The sequence below is a fragment of the Physella acuta genome, unplaced genomic scaffold (genome assembly GCF_028476545.2).
Source record: "Physella acuta isolate Inbredline_101_S28 unplaced genomic scaffold, ASM2847654v3 ptg000481l, whole genome shotgun sequence".
NCBI classification, from domain to species: domain Eukaryota; kingdom Metazoa; phylum Mollusca; class Gastropoda; family Physidae; genus Physella; species Physella acuta.
The window spans coordinates 508,328-535,203 of record NW_026732000.1 but is presented as its reverse complement, the minus strand read 5'-3'; the positions used below and the strand labels follow the sequence as shown (position 1 = coordinate 535,203).

Here is a 26,876-nt window from a genome sequence, read left to right as displayed (position 1 = left end):
TGCAGATATTAAACGTGTTGAACCAGTTGGAGTGGATGCTTTAATGATTGCATCAAGCAATGGACATGAAAAAGTAGTAGAGTTGCTTATCAACAGCGGGGCTGATATTAAACGTGTAAAAGCAGATGGATGGGATGCTTTAATGCTTGCTTCAAAGAATGGACATGACAAAGTAGTAGAGTTACTTATCAACGGCGGGGTAGATATTAATCATGTAACCAATATAGGATCGGATGCTTTAATGCTTGCATCAAGTGATGGACATGAAAAAGTTGTAGAGTTACTTATCAACGGCGGGGCTGATATTAAACGTGTAAAAGCAGATGGATGGGATGCTTTAAAGCTTGCATCAAGACATGGACATGAAAAAGTTGTAGAGTTACTTATCAACGGCGGGGCTGATATTAAACATGTAAAAGAAGATGGATGGGATGCTTTAATGCTTGCTTCAGATAATGGACATGACAAAGTAGTAGAGTTACTTATCAACTGCGGGGCTGATTTTAAAAGAGTGGATACATATGGATGGGATGCTTTAATGCTTGCATCAAGCAATGGACATGAAAAAGTAGTAGAGTTGCTTATCAACTGCGGGGCTGATATTAAACGTGTAAAAGCAGATGGATGGGATGCTTTAATGCTTGCTTCAAAGAATGAACATGACAAAGTAGTAGAGTTACTTATCAACGGCGGGGTTGATATTTATCATGTAACCAATAGAGGATCGGATGCTTTAATGATTGCATCAAGAGATGGACATGAAAAAGTAGTAGAGTTGCTTATCAACATCGGTGCTGATTTTAAAAGAGTTGATGAAAATGGATGGGATGCTTTAATGCTTTCATCAAATGATGGACATGAAAAAGTAGTAGAGTTGCTTATCAACAGCGGTGCTGATTTTAAAAGAGTGGATACAGATGGATGGGATGCTTTGAAACTTGCTTCAGGGTATGGACATGACAAAGTAGTAGAGTTACTTATCAACTGCGGGGCTGATGTTAATCATGTAACCAATATAGGATCGGATGCTTTAATGCTTGCATCAAGACATAGACATGAAAAAGTAGTAGAGTTGCTTATCAACAACGGTGCTGATTTTAAAAGAGTGGATAAAGATGGACGGGATGCATTAATGCTTGCATCAAATGATGGACATGACAAAGTAGTAGAGTTGCTTATCAATAGCGGTGCTGATTTTAAAAGAGTGGATACATATGGATGGGATGCTTTAATGCTTGCATCAAGTGATGGACATGACAAAGTAGTAGAGTTACTTATCAACGGCGGTGCAGATATTAAAGGCGTGGGTAAAGATGGATGGGATGCTTTAATGCTTGCATCAATTAATGGACATGAAAAAGTTGTAGAGTTATTTATCAACGGCGGGGCTGATATTAAACGTGTAAAAGAAGATGGATGGGATGCTTTAATGCTTGCTTCAGATAATGGACATGACAAAGTAGTAGAGTTACTTATCAACTGCGGGGCTGATTTTAAAAGAGTGGATACATATGGATGGGATGCTTTAATGCTTGCATCAAGCAATGGACATGAAAAAGTAGTAGAGTTGATTATCAACAGCGGTGCTGATTTTAAAAGAGTGGTTACAGATGGATGGGATGCTTTAATGCTTGCATCAAGCAATGGACATGAAAAAGTAGTAGAGTTGCTTATCAACAGCGGTGCTGATTTTAAAAGAGTGGTTACAGATGGATGGGATGCTTTAATGCTTGCATCAAACAATGGACATGAAAAAGTAGTAGAGTTGATTATCAACAGCGGTGCTGATCTTAAAAGAGTGGATACAGATGGATGGGATGCTTTAATGCTTGCTTCAGGGTATGGACATTACAAAATAGTAGAGCTACTTATCAACGGCGGTGCAGATATTAAACGTGTTGAACCAGTTGGAGTGGATGCTTTAATGATTGCATCAAGAAATGGACATGAAAAAGTAGTAGAGTTGCTTATCAACAGCGGGGCTGATATTAAACGTGTAAAAGCAGATGGATGGGATGCTTTAATGCTTGCTTCAAAGAATGGACATGACAAAGTAGTAGAGTTACTTATCAACGGCGGGGTAGATATTAATCATGTAACCAATATAGGATCGGATGCTTTAATGCTTGCATCAAGTGATGGACATGAAAAAGTTGTAGAGTTACTTATCAACGGCGGGGCTGATATTAAACGTGTAAAAGCAGATGGATGGGATGCTTTAAAGCTTGCATCAAGACATGGACATGAAAAAGTTGTAGAGTTACTTATCAACGGCGGGGCTGATATTAAACATGTAAAAGAAGATGGATGGGATGCTTTAATGCTTGCTTCAGATAATGGACATGACAAAGTAGTAGAGTTACTTATCAACTGCGGGGCTGATTTTAAAAGAGTGGATACATATGGATGGGATGCTTTAATGCTTGCATCAAGCAATGGACATGAAAAAGTAGTAGAGTTGCTTATCAACTGCGGGGCTGATATTAAACGTGTAAAAGCAGATGGATGGGATGCTTTAATGCTTGCTTCAAAGAATGAACATGACAAAGTAGTAGAGTTACTTTTCAACGGCGGGGTTGATATTAATCATGTAACCAATATAGGATCGGATGCTTTAATGCTTGCATCAAGTGATGGACATGAAAAAGTTGTAGAGTTACTTATCAACGGCGGGGCTGATATTAAACGTGTAAAAGCAGATGGGTGGGATGCTTTAATGCTTGCATCAAGACATGGACATGAAAAAGTTGTAGAGTTACTTATCAACGGCGGGGCTGATATTAAACGTGTAAAAGAAGATGGATGGGATGCTTTAATGCTTGCTTCAGATAATGGACATGACAAAGTAGTAGAGTTACTTATCAACGGCGGTGCTGATATTAAAGGCGTGGGTAAAGATGGATGGGATGCTTTAATGCTTGCATCAAGCAATGGACATGAAAAAGTAGTGGAGTTGCTTATCAACAGCGGTGCTGATTTTAAAAGAGTGGATACAGATGGATGGGATGCTTTAATGCTTGCTTCAGGGTATGGACATTACAAAATAGTAGAGCTACTTATCAACGGCGGTGCAGATATTAAACGTGTTGAACCATTTGGAGTGGATGCTTTAATGATTGCATCAAGCAATGGACATGACAAAGTAGTAGAGTTGCTTATCAACTGCGGGGCTGATATTAAACGTGTAAAAGCAGATGGAGGGGATGCTTTAATGCTTGCTTCAAAGAATGGACATGACAAAGTAGTAGAGTTACTTATCAACGGCGGGGTTGATATTAATCATGTAACCAATATAGGATCGGATGCTTTAATGCTTGCATCAAGTGATGGACATGAAAAAGTTGTAGAGTTACTTATCAACGGCGGGGCTGATATGCTTGCATCAAGCAATGGACATGACAAAGTAGTAGAGTTGCTTATCAACTGCGGGGCTGATATTAAACGTGTAAAAGCAGATGGATGGGATGCTTTAAAACTTGCTTCAGGGTATGGACATTACAAAATAGTAGAATTACTTATCAACGGCGGTGCAGATATTAAACGCGTGGGTAAAGATGGATGGGATGCTTTAATGTTTACTTCAAAGAATGGACATGACAAAGTAGTAGAGTTGCTTATCAACAGCGGTGCTGATTTTAAAAGAGTGGATACATATGGATGGGATGCCTTAATGCTTGCTTCAAAGAATGGACATGACAAAGTAGTAGAGTTGCTTATCAACGGCGGGGCTGATATTAAACGTGTTAAAGCCGATGGATGGGATGCTTTAATGATTGCATCAAAGAATGGACATAACAAAGTAGTAGAGTTACTTATCACCGGCGGGGCTGATATTAATCATGTAACCAATATAGGATCGGATGCTTTAATGATTGCATCAAGAAATGGACATGACAAAATAGTAGAGTTGCTTATCAACGGCGGTGCTGATATTAATAATGTAACCAATAAAGGATGGGATGCTTTAATGATTGCATCAAGACATGGACATGAAAAAGTAGTAGAGTTGTTAATCAACTGCGGTGCTGATTTTAAAAGAGTGGAAAAAGATGGATGGGAGGCTTTACTGCATGCATCAAGTGATGGACATGAAAAAGTAGTAGAGTTACTTATCAACGGCGGGGCTGATATTAAACGTGTAAAAGCAGATGGATGGGGTTCTTTAATGTTTGCTTCAAAGAATGGACATGACAAAGTAGTAGAGCTACTTATCAACGGTGGGGCTGATATTAATCATGTAACCAATAGAGGATCGGATGCTTTAATGATTGCATCAAGAGATGGACATGAAAAAGTAGTAGAGTTGCTTATCAGCAGTGGTGCTGATTTTAAAAGAGTGGATAAAGATGGGCGGGATGCTTTAATACTTGCTTCAGTGAATGGACATTACAAAATAGTAGAGTTACTTATCAACGGCGGGGCTGATATTAATCATGTAACCATTATAGGATCGGATGCTTTAATGCTTGCATCAAGTGATGGACATGAAATAGTTGTAGAGTTACTTATCAACGGCGGGGCTGATATTAAACGTGTAAAAGCAGATGGATGGGGTGCTTTAATGCTTGCTTCAAAGAATGGACATGACAAAGTAGTAGAGCTACTTATCAACGGCGGGGCTGATATTAATCATGTAACCAATAGAGGATCTGATGCTTTAATGATTGCATCAAGCAATGGACATGAAAAAGTAGTAGAGTTGCTTATCAACAGCGGTGCTGATTTTAAAAGAGTGGATACATATGGATGGGATGCTTTAATGCATGCTTCAGGGAATGGACATTACAAAACAGTAGAGTTACTTATCAACGGCGGTGTAGATATTAAACGTGTTCAACCAGATGAATTGGATGCTTTAATGATTGCATCAAATGAAGGACATGAAAAAGTAGTAGAGTTGCTTATCAACAACGGTGCTGATTTTAAAAGAGTGGATATATATGGAAGGGATGCTTTAATGTTTGCTTTAAAAAAAGGTCATGATAACATTCTACATTTATTGCTTAAAAAAGTTCTTCTAATACAAGTAACTGAAAAATCAAGCGATTTAAGTCCAATACCAATTAATAGGAATACTTATGTGGCTAATAAAAAATATCTTAGAAAATACATCGCTATTTATTTATTAGATATATTATTACAAGCTTTTGAAAACAAACTCTATAATACATTGGAAAAAATGTCTATTTTTGTCGACGAAAATTGTAGAGAACTGAATTTTAAATTCCAGTTAAAACGTTTTTGTAAATTTATTTTACAAGGTAAGCAGTACATTTAATATATTTTTGAAACGTTTGTATGTTATCATACCTCTATCAGTTAAGTATCAGTTAAGTATTTAAAGAGATAGTGTCTTTAGCTTTATGCCTAGGTGCGATGAATTTTCCTATTGTGTGTTAGGTATCATTTCACTTGCCCCAAAGAACGTCAGTTATTAAAGTGAACTTTACTTTTACTCTACTACATAGACATTAAAACCCTCAGTCAACCACCCACATACATCACACACATACACAATGTAGACCAAATTGCATACGAACATGCTCAGCACCTTAAAGTTTTCGGTTATATCTATATGAGAATGTAACAGTTTGATGCAAATCTGCAAACAATACCGTATTATTAAATCAAAGTTATAATCTCTATAGTGTTTAATGCATTTATGTTTCTCTTAACCCGGATATTTAAAGATATATCGCCTCGTACATCACTGTATAATCGAAACCGGAGGTGGAAATGTAGTGGAGGTGGGTTGATGGTGTGGGGTTTGGTTTGGGGGTTATGGTATCGTGTGTGTTGTTGTGCTTTCTCTAAAACTTCCCCTGCTTTGTAATACCTACTATTGAGAAATAAATGTTTATTTTACAAGAATTTCAAACGTGCAGCTGTTTTAAATAAAGTACTATTATTTTCTATCATTTAATACTTTTATTCCGGAGCATCATACCGTAGCGAAGCACGGGTATGAGCTAGTGGATATATAAGGTAGAGTAGTGGGACCATGGAGAATTGGGACTCTTCAAATTTCGGAATCTGTGCAGCAAAATGTTGATGTATCCGCATTAAACATGAAACTAAAGACACATCTCTTTTAATAACTTATTTCCAGCTTCAGCTGATTGTTAGTTTGATTTGCACAGAGAAGTGCCTAACATTTTTTTTGTATATTTACAATCCTTTAAACACGGTGAACATTTGTGTCCTCTTTCCGATCCTTTTATTAGAGTACGTTCTTTAATAATGTAATTACATTATTCGTGTACGTTTTGTGCTTATTAACAACTAAGATTTATAGCAAATACTATGCCACAAACTAGCTGTAAACATGGTAAGGGGTGTAAGCAGGCGTTGTAACTGAAATAGCAATATAAACATAAAGTGATATTTCAACGCCAAGGGTAGACAAAGGTACAGAATATAGTCCAAGTAAAGACAGAACAGACAGACCCGACGGGTTCCGAACCTACCATTCCACACGGCACCAAATCGCCTCGCCTTCCATGCCTCAAGTCAGACGTGTAACCGATTCTACCAATCAGCTCTACAAAAAATAGAGCTTTCTTGGCAGACCACTATCATAGCATGTGACACGGAAGACGCGGGCTGGCGTGACCTCTGAACCCTAAAGGGTCTGACCGCTAGCCTCATAAACACAACAAGGACTATTATTCGACCAGACAAGCGACACAAGTATAGGGACGACGATACCAGGTTTACAGTATACCCATTCAAGGAAGCTACTATTTGTCTGTATCGTCGGTTACACGTCTGACTTGAGGCATGGAAGGCGAGGCGATTTGGTGCCGTGTGGAATGGTAGGTTCGGAACCCGTCGGGTCTGTCTGTTCTGTCTTTACTTGGACTATTTTCTGTACCTTCGCTTTGTCTACCCTTGGCGTTGAAATATCACTTTATGTTTATATTGCTATTTCACAAACTAGCTTTGGTGAGAAGTGAGACACCATGTACATTACACACTCAAGCCCTTTAGTATATCATATTAAGTTGTTATTTTAATGAAATAGTTTCATTTTTACAGTCAAGTATGTATCCTACATAGTGTTTATTGAAACTACAAACCATCTATTGTTTTTAAAAAATGACATTACTGTCCAAGTTCTTCTTTTGCATGTCCCACTTCTCAATGTCATGATGACTAATAAAGTTTGTGTCATAAACGTGTATGTATACTAACTGGAGTGTTAACGGCGATATCCAAACTTAAACGATTGCATATATAAATTATTCGACAAGGTTAGGACAATTTTAGACAGATACAATTGTTTATAACGATTTGCTTATCATCAAGCTAACAGTATAGTTTGGTATTTAAATTTGGAGAATATAATTTCAAAATTTAAATGTGTATTCTACATAGAAATATATTAATAAGTCATGTGTCGTATCAAATACCTAGCATTAAAACAAGATGTACAAAATGACACCAAAACACAACTGAGCGACTCAACAGTCAGTGAACTAAACAATATAAAATTCAAGAATTTTAAGAAGTAAGTAATTTGTATTGTTTAAAGTAAGATGTCTGGACATTTTCATTTGTAAAGCTACATTTAAATTATAATTTACTATTAAATAAAGTCTCAAAAATTAAATATGCAAAATAACTAAAATTATAAATTATATACATCGCCTCATAAACGTTAAATAGCCCTACATGAATTTCACTACACTCTAAAGACAGAATTAAAAATATGTATATTTTCTCACAAATAAGGTACACACAGACAAACAAACCCTTAATCCTACTGTCAATTGGGTCTACTATAAATGTATCAATTCACAAATACCACGAGATTAACCCGTTCATCCTGACAAGCAACCGTATTCAATCTGGGAGCACGACATTGTCCTTACCAATATCACTATATCACCATCTGATCATTAACTGATTATCTATTGTCCAACAAAATGATCAAGCTTAATTTTACTCCACTGTCGACATCAAATTTAGGCCAATCTCGAGAAGGATCATGATCAATATTACCTTCATGATCAGGGTCGTAATGACATTATACCTTGATTTTAAACATAATGTGTATTGTTCTAAATTGGAAAACTTTGCAAAGATATGTTCAATGTATCAATATGTCAGGTGTATCTTTGTGTCTCTTTATATACATCACTACATCCCTCTTTTCACATAATGCCAATCAAGTACCTAAATAGTTTTTCAGCATATCGATTAAAAAAAAGAAACAAACACAGAAACATATAAGTAGTCAGTTTAATCATATTGCATTTACTATGTCTATATATATTGTTTTATAAATTAGGTCCTTCGATTGTTATGTACAGATTGCAGTTCTCGCTCACAATGAACAGGTATGTAGTTTTTATTTTATATATAACTCATAAACACAAAATACATGTTGAAAATCCAATTAAAAAAAAAAAAACAACCGATGGAAATTACATGCTCTATTATGGCACCATAAATAGTGGATTTGTTGTTAGGTTCATGTATGTCAATGCGCTATTTGACAACTGGTTTGTTGTATGGGAACATTTTCAATTGAGACTTAGATATCAGTTATACTGATATTCAGATTGCGTGTCTAATTCAGAGTGAAAATATGTTTTGCCTTTAAGGCAAGTCGGGTCTTGGCTAGTCTCTCTAAGACTTTGATAAATACATTTTTCTACTCAAAATTAAATAATCTACATATTATTATTTTCTGTTTTTAAGGATAGACAGCAAGGATTTAAAAAAATAACACAAAAATAATATATAGCCGCCAATAACAGTACTGGTTGCCATGGAAACCGCGAAAAGGTGTGAAACTAACACCTTTTAAAACCTTAAAACCTCTAATGACTTTGTTTTCGTAGAAGATTTTTAAAAGATGATAAAAGATTTAGATTTCTAAATCAAAACTATACATGTCTCTGTATATTTACTGCGATAGCTCGTACTCAATTTCCAATACAAATTTTACGTACATTTATGTACAAAAATTAGTGGGTGGTGCTACATAAATATCAATATTGCCTAAAGTATTGTAGTGAAAGAAATGTAAAAACTTTGTTTTGTAGAAGGAATGATGCTAAATGGCATATTTCAGTCTTGTATGAAAAAGGATTCCAAAGCCTTAGCGATTTGAATGTTTTATTTTTAGTAAACATGCAAAGTTGAGAAAAGAAGTGCGGTAAAAACTAAAAGACACTGTGCGTTTCCTTTTATGGATCACAGAGAAAAAATACGTCTTTTTATGTGTGGAAGAACCATTTGACTAAGTACGCACTGATTTATGTTGTAAGTTTTAGGCATATTTTTCTGTGTAAACAGAAAATATGTATACAAAGGTTATGAATTAATAACTATTAAGTATTACACGTCCTATCAATCGAGTGTTATTCTGAGAACAGCTAGCATCAAACCAGATGAGGTTTTGTTTGTTAGCCGGTCTTCTAACTTCAATACAATAACTATCCCCACATAAATTGTAGCTTACATAAGTTTATTGCCTTATGATGATAGCCTACTGGGTACAGCGCTTGAGGCTAGACACGACCCCAATCCCACACCTCCACCGCTGGTGATCCAATGAGGCATAGATTACGTATGTTTATTGAACCGTGAATAACATCTGTGTAGATAGGGTCAAGCACTAGATTTCCGTGCTATCCCATCTAGTACTTACATCAGTAGCTAGCACACCCTTCACGGACCGAAGGGCATACACATTAACACATGTGTCGTTTACAGTCCGATGTAAAGTCTGATGAATGAGCTCAAACCTATCACAGCATGATGTAAAATGATTATAAACTGGCCGTTGGTTGAATAGCTAGAAGGGGATGATGGGGGTAAAGGGGATGGACAGCAGATTCATCAAACTGACAGACATGTCCATGACGCCTTGTTTCAGCTTTGTAAAAAGCGTACCAAACCATGTTTAATAGTGTTCCAATGACAATAAACAGTGCACTTCTTGGCAAAGTTTTAATAATTAACCTAAATGTTGTATAATTTTAAAACAGAAAAGTATATGCAAAAAGTAAACAAACGAAGACGGGCGATCATTTTTTTAATCTAGAAACAAGATGGCTGCCTAGCACACGTCGTTAGTTGCCACCTATCGTGAATTATTTTGATTTACTGTACTATAATATGATTGGTCAACCGTATCAATGCATCTTTTCCCATTCATTACTTTTACGTGCATGTCCTATTTGGGGATTGATATCAAACTTTACTTTGTAGAAAACAACTTTTATCCCACTTATTGTTAGAACACTAGTGCTTGGCCCTTAGATTGCTGTAAAGTTTATGGTTCCCCGCGGGCAATAAATGATGTAATACCCGCTCGAAAATAGCCGCTCTCCGCGTTGTATAGTAAACATTTGCTGGGGTGTACCCTGTTTCACATCCAAATAAAAGAATATCCGTGGGCTGTAGAAGTTCGGAATGCTCGGGTTAGATGGATAAAATGTATTAGTACTGAACTAAGAAATAAAAATTTTGATGAGCAAAATTGTTTTTAGTCGAAAACATGTGTATCTTGTATCCTTAAAAAGCCGCGAAAGGACAAGTTTCTAAATTTCATTTTTTTTTCAAGTGCTATTTAACATTAAAACAGAGTTACCATTGTATTACAGACTGTAAGTATAATATAGACTTGGAGAACATTTTAGTACAACCCATGCAGTGGCGGAACTAGAAAAAATGGGCCACCCCGCAAAAAATTTTTTTGGGCCCCCCATATATGTATATATATATATATATATATATATATATATATATATATATATATATATATATATATATATATATATATATATATATATATATATATATATATATATATATATATATATATATATAAAAACACAATACGAACATAGATAGGATACTCATTTCTGGCCTGATCGGGTTTTGAAAAAAAAAATTCAATTAAATCTAATCACAACAACATGTCATGTGTATCAGTGGCGGAACTAGAAAAAAAGCCCCCCCCCCCCCCGAAGAATTTTTTTTGGGCCCCTATATATATATATATATATATATATATATATATATATATATATATATATATATATATATATATATATATATATATATATATAAACAAGGTTCGCTCTCAATTTAAAAAAAATTCCATCTGGTACACGAATAAATCAGAGGTTTTCCAACACACGAGCTGGTCCCTTTCTAAATCTAGATCTAGTCCAACACACCAAACTGAGGCTTTCATCAAAACGTTACTAACCGTGTGCCCTGTTTTCCAGAAGTTGAATTAAATGTTAAGAATGTCGGCAGTTCATTTCTTGGATCTTAGGGCGCGGGTTTGTCCACACTACCAACTAGACACGCCAAGGCATGCTGTAAATCCCTCGGCGACGGCCCAGGTGTCAGGGAAGTCACGGGGCTCTTGGAGCTACCGCTACATTACTGCACGGGTGATGGGTGTGACACATTGTTTCTTCCGGCAGAGCTCCCCCCTCCCCTCCCCCGAAAACAGTCTACCCTGGAAGAAACATTGGTGCGACACCTAATTAGATTTAGTCATCGAGTGTTGTAGCGAGACTTATTCTTAGTGTTGTGGAAACTTTTAAACGACTGTCTGTGGGGGCCAACTTGCTCATATGTGATGCGCTCAGGATGACACTGACGCCGGTTGTATTCAAGTAGTAACCTCATCCGCTTATGCAGGATCACGGGGCGCTAAATCACATATTTCCGTTAGGAGTCCCCACTCAAATATGTACAAATGTTAGGCCTATGACAGAAACCTTTGCGGGGCTGTACTCAACAGCTTCCCAAGTTTTCATGGCGATTGGGTGAATGATGCAGTAATGCATAATAATAATAGAGAGAAAAATGTTTTTCACATGTACAACTGTATGTGGCCAGGTCACGCGTTGGATAACCTTCTGATTTAGGGGAGGGGGGGGGGATTAACAAAAAGCCAGACCCTCACACACCCCACCTCTATGACTATTAATAATTTTCAATTAATTCTAAATGTTCTAATAAATTTCTAAATAATTATATAAAAAATAATCTTACCTGCCCTGCTTTGTGAATTAGATGTGCCTAATACTATGAAAGTAAATTAATATGTGTTGACTAGATCTAGTGCTGTCTAGTGTCTGACAAAATGTGCTGAAGTGGTAAATCGTACGGTTAGGAAGTAGTTTATAAACGATACACTTATCTCCTCGATACTTGTGAGGTTGAGAAAGAGGGATGGGATAGGGGTCGGCTCGGGAAAAAACTTGAAAGGGACAACAAAACGCCTTGATCTATGTACGTCAGCATCGCCCATTGTAAAACTTACTCAGGGGAGATAATTTGAAGTATAGGCCTTACAAGTTTACTATATTTCTTGTAAAATCAAAAACAAGTAAACGTATATAAAACTGAAGTTTCTAGTATTATATTATTTTTTTAAATTATTTGTACGATACAAGATAGTACAGGATACAAATTCAACCACTATCACAAACACATATTAACTTTGAAAAATGTACAATGGATTTCGGGTCCCCTACCAATGCCGCAAGTAAGAACCGCGCATCATGAAAGTATTGAAAGCCCACTTCATATGTAGCGGCTTTTCGTGCTATGGACTTTGTTGTTTTTTTAAAAAGAATTTTGCCGGCGACAGCGTGTGTTTGATTGTAGGGAAATAGAACTCGGCCTTGACGATGGTTAAAAAATACAACTATAAATAACTGTTTTAAATATGTAAAGAATTTGTCAACAATTTTTTAACCTCCTTTTTGGTCCCCATCCCCTGCCCCATCCGCCACAGTACACTTTGGAGGATCGGTCAAACAGTTACGTGTCCTCTATTTAGCTATCAAAGGGAGGGGGGGGGGCAACGAGTCAAAGAAGTCATTCAAAATTTGAAGAGTTGCCTATATTTTACACTGTAGTTTGTGTAATGGATTTTATCTTTTGCGGAAGAGCGTGGTATAGTGACTGTAAAATAAAGATAATCGTACCGCAGCTACAAACCAAATATTAAGGCAAAAATTAAATTCAAAATAAAAAAAATTAAAAAATTTGGTCAGCCGTGGGCCCCTAAACGGCCTCCCCCCCCCCGCGCATTGCGGGGTCTGGCGGGACTGTAGTTCCGCCCCTGTTCATCAGGTAAATGAACACCTACTGACTAGTGTCTTTAACAAAATGTGCAGAAGTGGTCAGTTTACAGTTCATAGACGGTTCGTTAATCTATGCATTACATCTTATTGTAAGAGTAAGGGTGTGGTGAGGGGTAGAAGTGAGGGGTAGGGGGGAGGGGGGGAGAGAGTCGGGAAGGGAAGGGGACAAGAAAGCGACGATAAACATCTACATCAATAGTGCCGACTTTTTTCTCAAAGTCGTTTGCCGACTATCGTGTTTGTTTGTATCTGTAGAAGAAAGATAACTCGACCTCCACCTAATTTTTTTTAAAAATTTTTTTAAAAATAATTTAGCCAGGATTTTTGGGCCCCCAATAGGTCTGGGCCCCCCCGCATTGCGGGGTCTGGCGGCACTGTAGTTCCGCCCCTGAACCCATGTTATATTCTGTGTATATCTAATATTACATTAACTATTATATTTTATGTATTTCTAGTGCATATTGCCTTCTGAATGGCAACTAAATCTAATTTAGGATATTGACAGTGAAGTGCCTATCATGTTTGTCATATTTCTCATTTTATATTTCTCATTTGATTTCACTTTATGATACATTATAATAGTCCTTTATATTGTGATGTTACAATGTTCACAAATTTTTGTGAAACTATATTTTCAAAGCAGCGTCTAACAAATTGCCTTAAGTTAAATACGCAACCAAAACATAATAGTAGCCTACAAGTTTAAACTCTCTCTCTCTATATACGGAAACCGGCTCAGAAGTTTGACTTCCATTAGCCAGGCAGGCCGCAGTGTAGCAAACTCCGACACATGGTGGTAGTAGCAATTCGTTTAGTGTCGGTTTGATCGCTACACGTCGGTCGCTTCTCCGTCGGCTCTCACCGGGCTTTCCTTCCCCACCAACAAGACGCAGGACGTCGTCCTACAGCCTGGTACCCAGCTTGATCGTGGAGGGCGTTCGGCCAGATCAAAAACCTCTTGCTGCGGTTAGCTAACAATAGCCATTTAGCATCTAGGGGGGGGGGGGAGGGGGTCAAGTTTAAACCATACGAGCCGACCCGCGGCGTATCATTTAGCTGTTTTATTTTCTACATTTCAGTAATTCATAATTTGTGAATTCGACAGTGCTGCCACTGAAAATATTTTCTTTAAAACACTATCAGTAGGTCGTTAATGACGATAATCCCCCACCCTCCTTTCCCCCAACCCCAACCCCTACCCTACCCCCAACCCATACCCTACCACCCCCCCCCGTGAAAGCAGCCTCTTAGTTACTTCCCCTAAGTTTAAAATCGTTTCAAACTAATTTTCTGCCCCTAATAGCCCTCACTAAACCCTGCTCTACGAGTGTAAACATTTAGCGTGAACCACAGCTCACCAGACCCTGTGGGGTGGGGGTGGTAGGGATATGCTTAGAGAGTAAGAGAGGGGGTTGCTAGGCGCACTTACAGCTTGGTGTTTTTCTTATATTTATAGATATGAGCTTAATGACTTGTCGCACGGTAGGCGAGGCGATTTGCTGTCGTGTGGAATAGTGGGCTTTGGTTTAAAACTGCTCGTTTTTCTAGGATTTTATGTAAGCGTAAAGAGAGAATGATTGTGCACAACACTTTTATTTACTATCTGACATACTCGTGCTGAGAGCCTTTCAAACTCAAAGATCAGTCACATCGTAAATTTAATCCGACTGACAGTCTAAAGTACAGGTCAAAGGTCACAGCGGTGAGTAATGGAATATTGCGATGAAGAGGTTGGGAGAGCACACATTACGGTAAAATAGTAGTTTTACCGTTATATGTCAGACACTAAGCGCTGGTGTAATACTCTTTGTTCACAATAACTTTTGACAATAACTCTTAGGTTAGCTTTTTATACTGTGCAAGATATATATTTTTTCTAAATGGCATACCCCTGTCAATTCATGAAGTTTTACCCCGTATCTATTATTTCCCTGTTATTCCCCACGTCCCTGTGTTTGTGGGTTCGTTGTAGAACTCTAACAGTATATTTTCTAGCTTAACTTGTCATTTTATTTACTACAAATATAGTCCATTGAGGTTGAAACAATGAATAAGATCTCCACGGTTGTAATAGTTCAGTACATTGAACTACTTGAATAACACAAGACGCCAACAAAATACACGGATAATTCAAAAACGAAATGATATAGTAACAGCTTAAATTTATTATCGAGGCACACCGCTCAACCGTACGTACCCCTTTATATCGCGTTATTCATCCCCCCACACACACATACACACAACGTCAGTGAGCGAGATCACCCAAAAGCATAGAATACCATGATTAATCTCACACAATCATTCTGTTGGCTAGGTATTCTCGTTCCAAATAAAGTTCACTCCCAATGCAATATAAATACAATACACCCGAAGTACAATCTGTTACACGTCTCCCCTAAATATTACATTTTCAATATGAAGAGATCATACACCCACAACACAAAAAGTACATCTCATCTTGGAGTGAAAATAAAAACAATATAGACTGAACATTTGTAGTCATAAGCTTATATTGTAGAAAAAAATAAGCACGTTATTGTGATCATATCACTAAGAATTTTCTAATGTGTAAAAACAAATGTTAAATGAAAACGTGTTTGGACCAAAAATGTTTAAGAAACGTTCCGAAATTTCATTAAACGTTGCTTACTAATGCTTCTATAAAGAAAGCCAGTATTTTTCAGTGCATTTAAAAGCCATTACCTATCGTCCACGTGCTGTGTATTGCCCTTGCCTGGATCAAATAAATCATTTAATTTATTCATTGATATATTTATCTGTATATTTTCCATGTTAAAGTGTCTTTAATTGAATTTTTTTTCTGATTTTAAAGTATCTCTTGTACTGAAAACGAATGCGTTTATGTATTTGATTTATGTCCGTACTACGTGGCTAGTTAAGTCATTTCATCAACTGTATGTTGAGTGTCTCTGCACCTCTTTTGTATATGTAGTTTGTTTGTTAATTATATTTTTGTTCTGCTTCCTTGCACTCTGGATGTCCTTGCTACTTTAATTGTAAATTATTTTAATACATGCAAGCGTTGCCTCGGAGTTAGAAGAGAGAGAGTTACCACACACACAATCATGCACACACACACATACATACGCACACACACACGCATACAGACACACAAACACGGGATCCCGTCTGGGTTCTGACTGTTCTGTCTTTACTTGGACTATATTCTGTACCTTTGTCTACCCTTGGCGTTGAAATATTAATTTCTGTTTACATTGCTATTTCAGTTACAACGCCTGCTTCCACCCCTCACCATGTTTACACTATACCCATTTAAGGAAGCTACTATTTGTCTGTATCGTCGTCCCTGTATTTGTGTCGCCTGTGTGGTCGAATAATGGTCCTTGTTGTGTGTATGAGGCTAATGGTCAGTCCCATTCGGGGTTCAGAGGTCACGCCAGCCCGCGTCTTCCGTGAACAAGTTGTTGATAGTGCTCGGCCATGACAGCTTTATTTTTGTAAAGCTGATTGGCTGAATCGGTTACACGCCTGACTTGATGCATGGAGGACTTGATGCATGGAATGGTAGGTTCGGATCCCGTCTGGGTTCTGACTGTTCTGTCTTTACTTGGACTATATTCTGTACCTTTGTCTACCCTTGGCGTTGAAATATCACTTTATGTTTACATTGCTATTACCTTTTAAGATGAAATTGTAAAGAGTCGGATTTTATTCCCTTAGTGTTTAGGGTTATAATTACTGTAGACCGATATATTTTGTGTGTGTGTTGTATCTGGTTTGTGGTTGTTGTTCTGGTTCTCGTCCTGTAAATAGTTCAATGTAACTTTTTTAACTTTTTGTAGTTTTTACTTTAAGCTTTCGATTCATGTTCTTAAATTTTTATTAAAAGTGTCTGCTTTAATATTTTAAACATTACCTGTCATGAATAAAGCTTCGAATGGTCATTTAATGTTTATGTCTTACAGTAGCCGCGTGGCATTCGTTGTTCTTCATGATGGATCTCGGCCACTTAAGCCGCCACTTCATTTTTGCACCCTATATGGAAGTCTTATTTACACCCGTGTACATCCGAAGGGGGGGGAGGGAAGGTAGAGTGACCGGACTGTGGCGTCCCTACCCTACAGGTCACATGACTCAGGCTCCGCCCTCACGACCACAGTCTGAGGTCGAGGCCCTGTCAGCGTACGTTACCGCTGGAGTCAGGTTCCAGGTGTGTACCGTTAGCTGTGGGTTAGCAAGATGGGGGGAGAGGTGGAGACACCATGATACATATTTAGAATCTATCATAACAAATATGTAAGTTCGTTCCAAGACATCCAATCATAGGGAAATCTGAGTTTAAACAGTAGCTATTAACATCGGTGTAAGACAACGACCGTGAAGCGTTTTGATTTGAATATTATCAGTTGCATGGGATCTGTTATTTGCGCTTGAGTAGTTTGCCTTTTTAGACTCAAATATACGACGTATTTATCGATCTCATTCGTTAACAACTCTTTCTTGAATTACATGTATTTGATAAAGAATTCGATACAATATATTACACATATGTAACTACAACCATGTTAACAATGTTGTTTTTATCTACAGACACCAAGCTATGATGATTTACAAGAATTTGTTTCGGATGTTATGTCGGAGTTTTCTAACATGAGAGACTTCGACGCATTACATTTCTTCATATGTCAGAGGTGTTTGAAGACAATTTACTCTACTCTAAATGAGGAAGATGAACTGAAGTTTTTCACACTACTCTTAGATCTTAACTATGCGGGTAATTTAGTTTTACAGCTTGCAGTCTTAATTAAGTAAAAGCTGTGTAACAAGACTGACAAATGGAACAGCCGGATGTTTAGGACCCTCACTACAACCTTGCAGAAGTTACTAGCATGTTGCTACTTGTATGTAAAGTCAATGACTGTGTTGCTACTTGTATGTAAAGTCACTGACTGTTGCTACTTGTATGTTAATTAAGTTAATTAAGTTACTATGTTGAAGATGAAATATTGTGTGAAAAACATATAGCACTAGACAGATTCCGGTTTATTTGACTTGGTAAAATAACTAATGTTTTATTGATGACAGCAAATCTAAATTTCAAATTTATCCCTTTTATATGCAACATTTATGATGTAACGTTTTATTATCAAAATGGCCCCGACGAAATAGCCCCGTATAGCCCCGTATAGCCGATCCGTCAAAACGCCAGTAAGAAATGGACTCTGTTGGGTTCTTCTGTCTAGGGGTATATATAGCAACAGACAAATACAACGTATACAACAGTAGATAACACTAACCTTCTATAAATATAATAATAATAATAAGATATTTAATATATATATATATATATATATATATATATATATATATATATATATATATATATATATTTATATATATATATATATATATATATATATATACAGTAATAAATAATAAAAGATCAAATGGGGTGTACAACATAAATAACAATACTCAACACCACGTTCGACGTCCACAGCCACACTACAACTAACTGATTCACACACTAGCACACGCTCTGACACCTGTCACCTGACACACCTGACGTGAACACCTCTCGCTCCATGTAAACACACTCAACCAAGGGATACAACTATACACCAAAGGGAGGGTACCTGTCGTTCCAGCACACAACACTTACACACAAGCAAGGGACATGTAAGGGACGTAACAGACCCCGTCAATTAGACTCACGACAAATAGGCTTCTGTCATCAGGACTCCTGACAAAATGTCCCGTGTCAATATGGTTCCTGTCTAGACAGAAATTCTCAAACCCTAACCCAAGTATCTGACCTCGCTTTTAAGCATCATTTATTCTCTGACTTAAATAAAACATTTTCAAAATGTTTAAAGTAGTCGCATAGCAGTTATGAGCTAAATTTATGCATGAATTTGTGTTGGTTCATGAAGTAGTTTTACATTCAGGCATTTATAAGTGGCCATATGACATATTTGACTGGAACCGAAACTCAAACATATTTATAAACAGACAAATATCCCTATTTCAATCTATATCCCTACAATAACACCTATAATTACACTAGTACTTCGTTCAGTGGCGTACACTCCACTGAAAACTAAAATTAGAATTTATGGATTATAACATAATAAATAATTTTAACTCAATGGTTAAACGATCAAAATCAGACTAAGAAATTAATAAAAGTAAAAAAAAAAATGAAGCACTTTCTTGATACATTATTGTTACAGATATAACAACGAGATGTTTAAAAGATAAAAATCTTCTGGAAACAACAGCACCAGGTTTTAGTTTGTCTTTAATTCGTGATACGATGAGTCTGTTGATGGTCGGTAGTCATGAAAGTGCAGAGTTTGCTTTGGTAATTATTGCACGATCAGTTTTTTTTTTTAAATTTATATTAAACAACAGAGTTACATAGTTAAAAAGAAATGTTATGTTAATTGGACAAAACAAAAAGAGAGTTGTTCTTTAGAAGTTCATTTAATATATAATTGTAGATTTTGGCCGAGAAGGACGCTGTAAAGGCATATACAGATATCCTCATCTCTCATAAAAACGTGCAGGTATAGTAATTTATTGATAGCATTTTTTAAATACGCACTTAGTAATTTGCTTTTATTTCTATTCATAACATACCTAGTTATTTCTTTTACATTTTTTTTTTGCTTTTATTGATGAATGAAAGTAAGGCAAATACCTAAGTTTCACAATAAAATTTAATTACATAAATCCTTATTTTTTTATTACCTAATATTTTCAGATTAATGGTTATTTATTAATTTACGTGTATGGTATAAAGTTTGCTTTAAGAACACATGTAATTTATTTGCCGAGATCAGAGCACAGATTTACTTTAAGACAACTCTTTACATTCTAGTTTAACTAATTCTTGTCAAAACCCAGTTTAACTAAAGAGAGAGCAGTCAGATGTTTAATAAGTGTGTGTATTGTTATATCATGTACACGCACACATACCGAGATGACCTATATATGAAACACATCTGCAACCCTCGCTCCAAAGTCGGATTCCACTAATTCCGTCAATAGGAATGCATTGTGTTATTTTTTGTTGTTGTCGTTTTCCAAAATTGCATAAAATATGAGTTAGACTGTCATTTCGTTGAATTATACTTTTACTGATAATGTACTGATGATGCCCAACAGTATATTGTCTTCTTCGTTTATTTCTCCGACAACAATTTGTTGTTATAATTGATTTCTATTGTCACATGACTAAATCATGATCTGCTGACTTGAGATACATCAACTTCTATTCAAACCATTAGCTGTGATGGCAAAAAATTATAATTAATGTCAATGTTTAAAATTACAGAACTCCCAATCTAAGTGGATCATTCGTCGAGTTGTTGGCATTTTATATAACATTGCCAGAAGGAAGGAAGCGAAGAAATTTTTCTCAGTAAACAATACATACGATGTAAGTAAATGGCAAAACACACTTTTTCAAACGGTGGACTAGTATAATCGTTGACTGAATCCGGGGCTCCACCAGTAGAGCACGGATGGGCACCTAGAGTTTCCCAACGGTCCCCTGTATATCAGGCGTCCTCTCATCCTTCTAATTTATTTTCTTCTGCTAGCTTACAGGACGTTCATTAGGCCACCCGGCTCTCTGATTGGTACCTGATTCAGGTTAGGGAAAGTAAAGATAGCTGAGTTAGAGCTCTCCTCACTTATACTATTTTGCTACCTTACTAAACAAGTGCTCTTCACTTCCACCTTTCAACCAGCTAGTGTATCTTGTGTAATTCATATTTTTTTTACTAATTGTTGAATAAAATTTAAATTACATTTGAAAGTACTAAATATTTTAATTTTAAATACTACAACAGACTACGTTTATCCTTTTAAATTAACATCCCTTTATAAAATCTAATGAATGTTAATGTTCACTAGGTAATTAAAAACATGGAGTTTAAAGAAGAAGCCATATCACTGATAGCAACACTTATGCTATTGCTTATAGAAGACGATTCTACCACAGATACGGAGGCAAAAAGTAATGATTTAAACTGTTTTGTGTAACATTTTAAATGGATTGTATTGATTTACTTAACTATTACACATGGTGTAAAAAATAGGCTCATGATATTATTTGTACACATATCTGTCTTAAAGTCTATATTCTTATCATTAAATTAACACCAACGTTGACTATAAATAGTAATTAGGTTATAAACAGATATACTTGTATAAATGAGTTTTTGACTTCGACAGGAAGTTGTATCTTATTACACACATTCATTTTCCCCAGATAAAACTAATTTAGGAAAAAAAATAATGTCAATAAAAGTCAATTAACCAGCAAGGGTAAAAACAAGCAAAAAATTAAATTAAACATAAAATAAACCGGGAGTGATCTCGATTATTATTATATAACACTCCGGGGGATGTCAACTCGGGATATAGGCATGATTTTTAATCCATTGTTAATTACTTTAACTTTTATTAATAGAATAGTATCTTATGGAGAAAAAATTGCGAACCAAGTGAATGGCAAACAATACGTGTATAATAGTGAAGACTAATATTAATACTTTAAAAGTTCATATGTGTTTTTTAAGGAGTCGATAACAGAGTAAGTTTATTTGCGATTCCCACTAGTAGTGAATGAACGAGCATAACAAAAAATGAGGAGTTATTACTTACTACTCCCGGTCAACATAAATTACTCAAATTTTGAAGGAAGATATAGTGGTCGGCGTGGTCTAGTCGGTAAAGCTCATGGTTGCTAAACCGAAAAGTCACGAATTCGAACCCTCGGGCAGGTGAGGCTCGTTAGCTGGGGACATCCACTCTTCTAGGAGAGACAACTCCAAAACCTTGTAGTTTGTTCTTGGTTGGACAAAGGCTATGGAAGCAAATCCAAAAAGAAAAGCAGGCTGAAATCGGAGTCAATGGCGCATAACCAGTTGACACGTAACGCTTAATTGTGTTGGAGGCGTGGTCGAGTCGGCAAAAAGCTCATGGTTGATAAATTTGAACAAAGTCTCGATTTAAAACCCACAGGCAGATAAATCTCGATCCCCTTCAACACTTATAATTAAGAACGAAGAAGAAGAAGAAGAAGAAGGAATATATAAACGTGGATGTTTTACCTACAAGTGAAATTATATTTATCCATCTCAAACAGTACTCAAGTTATAAGCTTTTGAAAAAATTGAACGTAAAATAAGTGCCACTTCTGGTTACTAGAAAGTTGATATAAAAACCTATATATGAAATATCATCCACCTAGCTGTAACGTTACTCAAGTTACCGTGTTTACAGACACACATACACACATATACACCCAGACATACGGGCAAGATTGAAAAATTATGTTTTTCCGACTCATGGAGAGGTAAAACGTCGAGATTTGCACAAATCTCGATTTATTTCTTTGCACATATACAAGACTTTCTCTATACTTCGTATACGAGAGAGTAAAAAAGAAATTCAGTGTATAGGATGTGGAATTACCCAGTTTGTGGAATTACTCCAGGTTACCCTACATCGGCGCTTTAATTAATATAGAAAGTGTCTTAATACCAACTTTACCTTAGTTATCTCTTCCGTATGAATGCTATCTTTTTAAAATACTGCATTTGTACAATGTGCGTATTAAATAAGTTAAAACAGGAAAAACAAAACGTTCTTAGCAAGAAACTTTAATGCAATATGTTACAAAGAAAAAAATACTTCATGGATATTCACGATCTGAGGTGCTTCAAGGGCTGGCTAAAATCTTAGAGCAAAATGACGACGAGTTGAATGAGGTAATCATAATTGCTTTTTTCTACTTTTAGCTAAATCTGTTCAGTTGTTGCTTCACCTGTATCCACAACTAAAAGAATCACTAACACATGCTGCTGATGTTGAACAAATATTTACAACACAATGTTTGAGAGAACTAAGTAGAAATAAAGAGGGAAGTGAGAAAATTATCTTAGATGAAGAATTAATTGACATGTTAATAAAATTAATAAACAGCCATAATGGGGATCTTTCTGCTAACGTACATTCAATATTTTGGAGAGCTGGACGTGCAACAGGAATATTGCCATCTAAAACAGGTTAATTATAATATCTGTTGTGTTTAGCTAGTATATTACCAATTTAATTAACATCATCTTATGATATTATAATGAATATTTATTAATTGTCGAGTGTCTAAGGTTTATTTGTGATAGACATGATATTTTAATACCTGTAGATATTGTGCTGTCTGATGAGTTCCCCAAGAAATTTGAAATTAAACCAAAGCCGTTAGGTCAAGGAGGTTTTGGTAGCGTCCATCTTGTTGTTGATGTTGATCAACCAGAGGATGAAAAATTTGTTGCCAAGAAAACACACGCAGACCCAAATAACCAAAAGAAGTGGATGGTACGTAGGGGCGATCATATGATGACATGCGTTAGAAATTTGTTACGCTAAATTTTAAAATGATAAAGCAGTGATGTTTCTTGTAAACATGTAGCATATCATTAAAAAGTCGATTCTCTAATTTCACAAAGTTTAATATTAGAAATTATTTATTTTATTTCTAATAACTTCTCTGATATACATCGTATATATATATATATATATATATATATATATATATATATATATATATATATATATATATATATATATATATATATATATATATATATATATATATATATATATATATATATATATATATATATATATATATATATATATATATATATATATACATGACCACAAGCACGTGTATATTTACAAATGTACACATATGTATTTATTTTTATTAGGAGAGCTTACAATCAGAGGCTTCGATATTAATTAAACTGAAACACAAAAATATCGTCCAGTTTCATGGGTATCTCAAGAAAGAAAATGATATTATCTTATTTCTGGAGTACATAAAAATGGTAAAACAATATTTCTTTATTAAATAACCACTGTATTATTCGATACTCACGTAAGAAAATTAAAACTGTATTATAATGTCAGTTGATTTTCGCTGAGAATGTTTGTGTTTTATTTCCAGGGCACTCTCTCCACGTTCATCAAACAACACACAAGACTCAATGAATGTTTGACAAGACGGTTTACAATTCAAATTCTGGAAGGCGTGAAGTACCTACATGAAAACAACATCTTGCATTTGGACATCAAAGGTATTACCAAATATTCATATTCTTTCTAATACTTCTAATACATGTGCACATATTATAAAGATCGAATTTAACTATTTATGGAACAAATAATTAAATTTTTATAGGTACTAATATTCTAATGGTGGATGAGTCAAACATTAAACTAACAGACTTTGGGCTGTCGACAATACTTAACGAAGAAGGTGTAGAAGCAGAAAGGGGCACAACTCGATATATGGCACCAGAGATGATTAACTGCCCTGAAGGGAGAATATTTAAACATGGTAGTAGCTTGGACATTTGGTGAGAATATTTTATTTAAATAATACTGAAGTTAATATAGGTTTTAATAAAAAAATAAAAAAAAACAATTCTAAAATCTATAATGCATTGCTTGTTTTAAGAACATCCAAATGTATTATTTTTATACCTAAGCTTCACAAACAATTATTATTGTTGTCATCGTAACCTAAACAGATATGTATTCTCAACTATTTATTTTCATTGTGCACAAATATATTTTTCTATATCCCATTTGTGTAATGTAGGGTATATAATAACACATTTTAAAATTTGCCCAGGAGTGTTGGAAGTACAGTTGTAGAGATGATAACTGGATCACCACCAAACTCAACAACGACATCAGCCAATGTACTTTTTAAAATCGCTATGCTGCAGAGACCAAAGTATGAGCTGTCAATCACAGCGTCAAAAAACCTGAGAGATTTTTTAGAAAAGACATTTACACCTGAAGCAGAACAAAGACCATCTGCAGAAGATTTATTGAGAGAAGATCCGTTTATAACAGGCAGTTTATAAATGATGACTCCATTGAACAACACATGTTTATTACTACAAACACTTATTACCAGTGGGTGTAAAAAAATAAAAGCTTGCGTAGTTCGTGGATATGAACAGTCTTAAAGATATAAAATAAATCTTTTAATAAGCCTTAAACAAGATAAAATTGTTAAATGTGTGTAGTAAATGCAAATTCGTATTTAAAATTATCCATTCAAAATATAAATTAATAACTATCCATTTTTCAAATATGTCTCTTCATAAATATATCTATAGTAAACATCCTTGTGAAATTATGTTAGCCACATTTTGCAACTAAAATAGCAAATAAAACAGTACCTCTGCGAATGTATACATTAACACCAAAACAATCACTTCATGTTGAAAACTAGTATCAAAAGTTTCAATTTTCACCACTGTGTTTTTCAATCCTAATAAACTATACTTTTAGCTACAAAAGCATAATTTTGTTTTCGCATCTTAAGAATGTTTATTAGCCAGGACTTCAATTACATACTATAAATTTTACTCTCTTAGAGATGATTAAAGAAAAATAAATTACATTTATATATATTTATTTTCTAGAACAATGTTTTTAAGTAAACGTTTTAGAAAGGATCCGATCGTTAGCTTTATTTTGTAAAATATCTTTTTTTTTACAAAAAAAAATGTTGTAGCACATATGTGTTGGTTTTAGATGTTTTGTGTTTTACGATTTCCAACCACTGGCTTGATTCCTGCCAGCCGTGACTCATCATATAAAACGTATTGGTGAATGGACATAGTGCTAAACACTTCATCTTTTTTTATGCCAATGTCACTGAAACTGCCACACGGTACTTCAGTTAAGAAAGGATAACTTCACTTTTCTTAATGAAAATATCTTTTATTTTGTTATGTACTTTTTAATGCACTTTATACATACTTATGAATATAGTAATATACTATAGCAATCCAACTGCTTTGCAACTATGTAAATCAAATACAGTTAAGATTATAAAAAAATAATTTTATATATTTATGTTATACTACTAATTTTAGATTATGTATTATCACATGAAGAACAGAGCAAGTACTATAGCTTGATGTTATATATTAAAACACATGTTGTTTAGGTCTTGCTTAGGGATCATCCATAAATGACGTCACGCTTTTTTGACGATTTTTACCTCCCCCCCTCCCCTCCGTCACACTTCGTCACAAAAAGCTAGACCCCCCCTAAAATGACGTCACACCTCAACCTACAACCCCCCTCAAAATTGCAGTTGAATTTTTTAAAAACATTGATATTTTCCCAACATTTTGTCTAAACTATTACAATTTATTAAAACAGTTATCTAAAACGCGAAATAACGTCTAAAATTCGTTTTCTAACATTGCTTTTTTATAATGCAAAAATGTGACGTCGCAACATCTGACCCCCCCCCCCCTCCCCCTCATCACACGTCGTCACAAAATTACGGACCCCCCCTCCCACCTACGAGTGTGACGTCATTTATGGATGACCCCTTAGATGCTTGAATCTGCTCTATAAAATATATTATTTCAGACGTTTTTGTAATTCTTTTATTATCAATATTATTTCAAATGTATTTAAAAAATATTTTAAAATGTTATTAAACATAGTACTAATTCACATTTTAAAGTTATCATGTCAGTTCAATTTAAATGCATGGTTTGCATTACTATCCCTATTACTAAGCATAATATACTACAAATAATTGTTTTAACATACCTGATTGAAAATACATTTATAAAAATGTAATTTTTGTTTGCAATTACTTATAGTCTCTTATTATTTTCATCTATTTCATCTATTTTTCAACAG

The 26,876-nt window shown here is 35.3% G+C and overlaps 1 protein-coding gene across 1 annotated transcript; it reads left to right on the top strand.

The window, feature by feature from the left end:
* On the top strand, window positions 1-26,876 carry LOC131944105 (uncharacterized). The gene is made up of 14 exons (XM_059304612.1): window positions 1-4,976; window positions 7,417-7,510; window positions 8,294-8,342; window positions 17,703-17,886; window positions 19,346-19,476; window positions 19,616-19,681; window positions 20,452-20,556; window positions 21,036-21,138; window positions 22,928-23,194; window positions 23,335-23,504; window positions 23,900-24,019; window positions 24,139-24,268; window positions 24,373-24,550; window positions 24,829-26,876. The coding sequence occupies exons 1-14, from the start codon at window positions 44-46 to the stop codon at window positions 25,064-25,066; spliced, it is 6,768 nt and encodes a 2,255-aa protein (XP_059160595.1). The 5' UTR covers window positions 1-43; the 3' UTR covers window positions 25,067-26,876.

What these genes read in the sequence shown, in the direction of transcription:
- LOC131944105 (XM_059304612.1), top strand. Translation starts at nt 44, where the DNA reads ATGATTGCATCAAGCAATGGACATGAAAAAGTAGTAGAGTTGCTTATC. An exon ending in TTCTCGCTCACAATGAACAG is followed by an intron (nt 8,343 to 17,702) that starts GTATGTAGTTTT and finishes TTTTATCTACAG; the next exon opens with ACACCAAGCTATGATGATTT. An exon ending in CTTGCATTTGGACATCAAAG is followed by an intron (nt 24,269 to 24,372) that starts GTATTACCAAAT and finishes AAATTTTTATAG; the next exon opens with GTACTAATATTCTAATGGTG.